Below are 5,652 nucleotides of genomic sequence, written 5' to 3' on the forward strand. Positions count from 1 at the left end.
TGCACGTCTTGAGCTAGCGATGTGCAACAAAACCTTTAAATGACCCAAATACAATAGAATATTCAGGTTCAAAGTGTAGGTGAGTCCACTCGAACAAATTGTAGCACGTCTTGCGCTAGCGATGCGCAACAAAACTTGTGGGTTACTCTAGAATGGTGGGATATTGGGGCTAAAGATAAATGTTAGTTAATACTTCGTTTGGACAATTTGTTGCACGTCTTGCACTAGCGATGTGCAACAAAACTTTTGGGATACTCTAGAGTGATGGGACATTGGGCTTGATTACATTCCAAGCACTCAGCTTCCAAGATCGAGAATGTGGCAAGTCTTAAGGGCTTAAGATAGGAGTCAGAATGCAAGTCTGCTCGCTATTGTGGGCCTGTATAGCAGGTGCTTCCATAATCCTTGGTGGGTATATCAAATCAATCAAAAGTTGCATTGTTACTTCTGTCCAGTGGTGTTGGTGGGGATACTAGCAGCCGTACTTCAGTTGGAACATCTTTAATCCAATGTGCCGACGCTTTCTTTAGTCACTCGATAGATATTAGGAGTGGTTGAGAAGTGATTACCGCAGGGGCAGATAGCTCTGAGCGAAAGGTTCATCTTTAGGTTAGCGGGGTAAGGGAGTCAAGGTTTGTTGAAGAAGGTGAAGCCTAGAATTATGGTGTATTGAATATGTGTTTGTAGTATGAACAAAGTCCAAAGATGATCGAGATAATGCAACTTGGAAAACGGAAACATAATTGTTGATTATTAGCATAGACGTTGCAGCCAATATGAAGTCCCTTCACAATCCAGTCCAAGGGCCAGTCCAAGGGCACCGTCCATATCTACGTGTTCCTTGAAATGATATGAAAGAAGACACGCTTGATTCGAAGAATCTAAAACCCAACCAGGCCACCAACAACGACTGGTGCGTGATCAGATTGCAGTACAATATAGGGCATCAAGTTAGATCAAAACGAAACCAGATCTGCACAATCCATTTTCAAACAGCACTAGCTTGCATCTCAATATCAACAGAATATTCAAGTCGTCATCAACAACAAAAATACGAACCCTCGCTAATAATAGGGGAGCGGGACCCAGCCGAAAATGGGCGGATATGATCCGAAGTTTCCTCCCAACGAATTGAATACGAACCCAACACAAATCTCCTCTCCATCGATGCAATCATCAAAACCCAATCCCGATTTCCATATTAAGAATCTCCCAAACACGAGCCCACGTAATCACAATCTATTGCCCAAACCATCGTATCTGCAAACACCTCCATCATCCCACTAACCACACAAGCCGATTATTTCCTCAGACGCGATTCTAGAACACAAAACAGCCAACAAAGTGACTTGGAGAAGCAAACCAAACGCTGCTACCTAAGCACACAATTGATGACTCTACATGCATGATAATCTCAATTCATCATACGTTCACTCTATTAACATGACATGTCACTTTATCTTCCCCAAACCTTCCGAATCCTCGGATCCTCGTCGGCATCTTGCTTGGGGATCCTGGTGCTTGCATCCCGATTTTAATCAAATGAATAATTCAAAATAAATAAAATCTTTAATAATATTTTTCTGAATGAGCTTCTGCCCCCCCCCTGGTAACAAGCAAGGACCTGCCCTATTCCAGGGAAAGAAGGAAGAGAAATTCTCGGGACAGGAATTTCGATTTAGAGGTGAGGATGATCTGACGTCCAAACCCCACTTGCCGCATTGGGGATCCCGGTGCGGGGTAAAGGACATGACTTTCCAAGACACCTTTCTCCAGTCTAGGGGAGAAGACTTTTCCCGAAGGCGGAAAAGAGAAAAGAGTCATGATTCATAGTAATCGGAATCTAAATGCGGTGACTCATGAGTTAAGCTGAGGTTGTGGCGGAGCTGGAATGCGGAGAGCAGCTGAGGAAAAGGGTCCGGGGAAGAAAGTCTTATTGAATGCTTGTACCCTGGTATGCGCATAGAGGTGGTGAATTATTGAGGCTTGATGGTTCGTCGCTGTTTTGGGTATGGTTGGAGGTGAGATTGATCCCCAGAAATCTTGAATCTAGGATGCGACTCTTGGCAAAGTGCCTCGAGACGAGGCATCTCTCAACTTTAATTATCCTCACAATGCCAGGACAGGGAGCTGCAAAGAGCACACGACAAATTCGTGATGAATTTAAGGTGGCAGGGAAAGGAGAGGAAAGCTTCAAACAAATTGCCTCGTCTCGCGGCATTTCGATAATATTCCTGACGGTATGCGAGGACATGTAACCACAAAGAGGATGAGGATGTTTCGTGATAAATGAAAATTGGTGAGGAAAGAAGAGGAGAACTTCAGACAGAGTTTCTTGAATTGTAATATAACAGTTAGAGAATCGTGATTGGAAAGTACGAACTAGGTAGCAACACTGAGCAAAAATAATCTTTGAACTATATGCCGCGTGTTTAGCTCAATTTATACATTGTAATCTTCTGTACAAAGACATTTGGCTATAGAACAAGAATCATGCTCTAAGCCTTGAAGTTCACGATGGCTTCAAAAGCAATGACACCAGCACGTGATACAGTAAAACATATCCCCTTCGATTAATTGAAAAGCAATAACGTCTGTCCCTACGTAGCGAGACGCACGGTGTCCCGAGACGAATTTTATGCAATCATATCTCATACTCTGTTCTGTTAATTTACCGTTCTATTTGTGATATCCTATGATTCCCTAGTACTTTATCTATAGGATCCTCACTGCAGCGAGTGAAATCTGAGCGTCTTGGTTGTCGCCATCGTTGGTTTGCTCATCGTAGGATTTGATGCTTGAGTTTCAACCCCCTACTATGCCGCGGACATCGCTAGTTATTCAAATTTCGGAGGCCTAATGCTATAGCGCAATATCAAATGAGAACCGCACTAGCTATTTAAAAATAATGAGCCTCGTGTGGCTGGCATGAAAAAGTTTCGCCGAGTATGGAAGTGTGGCATTAAATGTGCGGCGGCGGCTGCGCTATAATATATTAGGTTAGCTGAGATAATGCCAAGCAAACTGGAGGTCCCTTCTGGCGAGCTTTTGATGCTGGAACAATTCACCTCTCTAGCTGCTTATCAACTTTGAGCCAACAGCGCAAGATGTCAAATGATATGTGCTATTTCAACAACGCGATGAGCAAGCTATGGCAGGATCTGTTATGCAGCGCTTAGGGCTTCCAATGAGCGAGACGAAGCGTCCTGTTGTGTCTGCGTCTGCCATCCAATTGGCAGGCCAGCCTGCGCCAGGATGCACCCTCGTGGGCAGCCTCTACGATCACGACTGCGTATCATTCTCACTATCAGTCCTTCGACGGCTGCTTCACATCCTGTCGACCTTTGAATCGCAGTGCTTGCGCCGGTATACTGAACGAGTCACAAGTCGCACGCATCGCGCTTGCTTTGAGATCGCTCGCGAACTTCATCCATGGCTCTCATACGCCTCTTGCAGTGTAAACCCGACGGCGAGATCGTCTTTCGCGAACCTACGAGCGGCAATGTCCCTGCCTACGCAATACTCTCTCACACATGGGGAAAAGAGGAGGTTATTTTTCAGGATATGGAAGCTGGCGCAGATATGAACAAGACCGTGAGCAAGGCTGGGTGGAGGAAGATACAATTCTGTGCGAAGCAGGCTGCGGCCGATAGACTACAATACTTTTGGGTTGATACTTGTTGCATTGATAAGAAGAATGCGGTCGAGCTTGGTGCGGCGATTAATTCCATGTTTCGGTGGTATCAGAACGCTGCACGCTGCTACGTCTACCTTTCGGATGTCTCTACACTTAACACTAGAGCGGATGACCAGAGGGCATGGGAAGAGGCCTTTAGGAAGAGTCGGTGGTTCACTCGAGGCTGGACGCTTCAAGAGCTTATCGCACCAAGGCTAGTTGACTTCTTTAGCTCGGAGGGTGAGCGTCTTGGGAGCAAATTGTCACTTGAGTCCAAGATACACGAGATCACCGGCATTGAGAAAAATGCTCTCCGAGGCGATTTATTGTCGAATTTTAGCATTAAAGAGCGGAAGTCTTGGGCGGGGCACCGCAAGACTACGATTGAAGAGGATATAGCGTATTGTTTAATCGGGATCTTCGAGGTTTCAATGGTGCCGAACTATGGAGAGGGAAAGGACCACGCATTCCGGCGGTTGGATGAAGAAATTCACAAATTATACAAAGGTAAGTCATTTGCATAGAAATTGACTAAAGTGAAACTAATTGGCATAGGTGTCGGCTTTGAACAGTTTGCCGTAGAGCTCAACCTCACATCATTTCCTGAAACTGCACAGTTTGTTGCCAGAGAGAAGGAGCTCTCGAAAATGCACGAGCTGCTTCAAGATCACAGTAGTCGATCTTGTATCATCCTGCATGGCCTTGGGGGTATTGGAAAGACTCAGCTGGCGATCACATATGCTAGACGACACAAGGAGAAATATACGGCGATCTTCTGGCTGAACGCGAATGACGCAGACTCACTAAAGCTAAGCTTTCGGGACGTCGCTCAGCAAGTGCTAAGACATCATCCTTCCACTAGTGTGCTATCTAGCGTAGACCAAGATAAAGACCTCGATCAAGTTGTTAGTGTAGTCAAGGGCTGGCTTGACTCCCCGCAGAATGCAAGGTGGCTAATGATCTACGATAACTTCGACAATCCTAAGACATCTGGTAATCCCGACAACTCGGCAGTCGACATACGCCAATTCCTCCCTCGGTCTGATCACGGCTCAATCATCATCACGACACGGTCGTCGCAGGTTAGGCAAGGTATACGAATTCATGTTCAGAAACTCCTAGATGTTAGGGAAGGTCTTGAGATTGTGTCTAACATGTCAGGACGTAAGGGCATTGAAAAGGGTATGTCAGTATAATTGATAGTGGGAGCAAAGACAATACTAACAAGACAGATTCTGATGCTATAGCTCTTGTTAAAGAACTCGACGGCCTACCACTTGCTCTATCTACAGCAGGGGTATATCTCGAGCACGTAACGACGAGCTTTTCGGATTATCTTCAGCTCTATAAGACATCATGGTTGAAGCTTCAGACGACAAGTCCCCTGTTGAATTCCTATGAAGATCGCTCACTATACACGACATGGCAGATTACCCTCGATCGGATCCAACAACAGAACCCGGCGTCGGCAAGCCTGCTCAAGCTATGGGCATATTTTGATCGACAAGATATATGGTTCGAACTCCTTCGATATGCAACCTCCGCAGACGATCGATGGATACAAGAGCTCACGAAAGACGAACTAAACTTTAATAAGGCCATTGCTCTACTATGTAGCTTTGGGCTGGTTGATCCAGACGGGGCTCTTAAACAGCAGTTCGGGTCTGGAGGGTATAGCGTGCATAGTTGTGTGCACTCTTGGACAGTATTTGTGCTTAATAAAGAGTGGGACGAGGGTTTTGCACAGCTAGCATTATATTGCGTCGCTTCGAAGGTTCCCATGAGAAATGAAATAGACTCGTGGATGTTACAACGGCGGCTGCTTCAGCATGCTGTCAGGCAAGAGCAGGCCATACTTGAAAATAAGGTGGGTATAAAAAGAATGGAATGGGCTTTGCATAGCCTAGGCAACCTCTACGCCGACCAAGGCAAGCTGGCTGAGGCTGAGGAGATGTACAATCGAGCGCTCCAAGGCA

The 5,652-nt window shown here is 45.8% G+C and overlaps 2 protein-coding genes across 2 annotated transcripts in view; both read left to right on the forward strand.

The window, feature by feature from the left end:
* Positions 1 to 675: 675 nt before the first annotated feature.
* LY89DRAFT_688057 (uncharacterized protein) lies at positions 676 to 1,715 on the forward strand. The gene has a single exon (XM_018215630.1). It carries the CDS (start codon positions 1,096 to 1,098, stop codon positions 1,285 to 1,287), a length of 192 nt encoding a protein of 63 aa, XP_018066666.1. The 5' UTR covers positions 676 to 1,095; the 3' UTR covers positions 1,288 to 1,715.
* Positions 1,716 to 3,432: 1,717 nt separating this feature from the next.
* Positions 3,433 to 5,652, forward strand: part of LY89DRAFT_593225 (HET-domain-containing protein) — a gene marked incomplete at both ends in the record, with an annotated part of 3,470 nt that continues 1,250 nt past the window's right edge. The window contains 3 exons of the mRNA XM_018209739.1: positions 3,433 to 4,183; positions 4,232 to 4,858; positions 4,909 to 5,629. Of these exons, the coding sequence (XP_018066667.1) occupies positions 3,433 to 4,183; positions 4,232 to 4,858; positions 4,909 to 5,629 (2,099 nt within the window). The remainder of the gene's footprint in view (positions 4,184 to 4,231; positions 4,859 to 4,908; positions 5,630 to 5,652) is intronic.

Source organism: Mollisia scopiformis (assembly GCF_001500285.1).
Source record: "Mollisia scopiformis unplaced genomic scaffold LY89scaffold_21, whole genome shotgun sequence".
Taxonomy (NCBI): domain Eukaryota; kingdom Fungi; phylum Ascomycota; class Leotiomycetes; order Helotiales; family Mollisiaceae; genus Mollisia; species Mollisia scopiformis.

Coding starts and splice junctions, on each gene's coding strand:
- LY89DRAFT_688057 (XM_018215630.1), top strand. CDS start 1,096: ATGGGCGGATATGATCCGAAGTTTCCTCCCAACGAATTGAATACGAAC.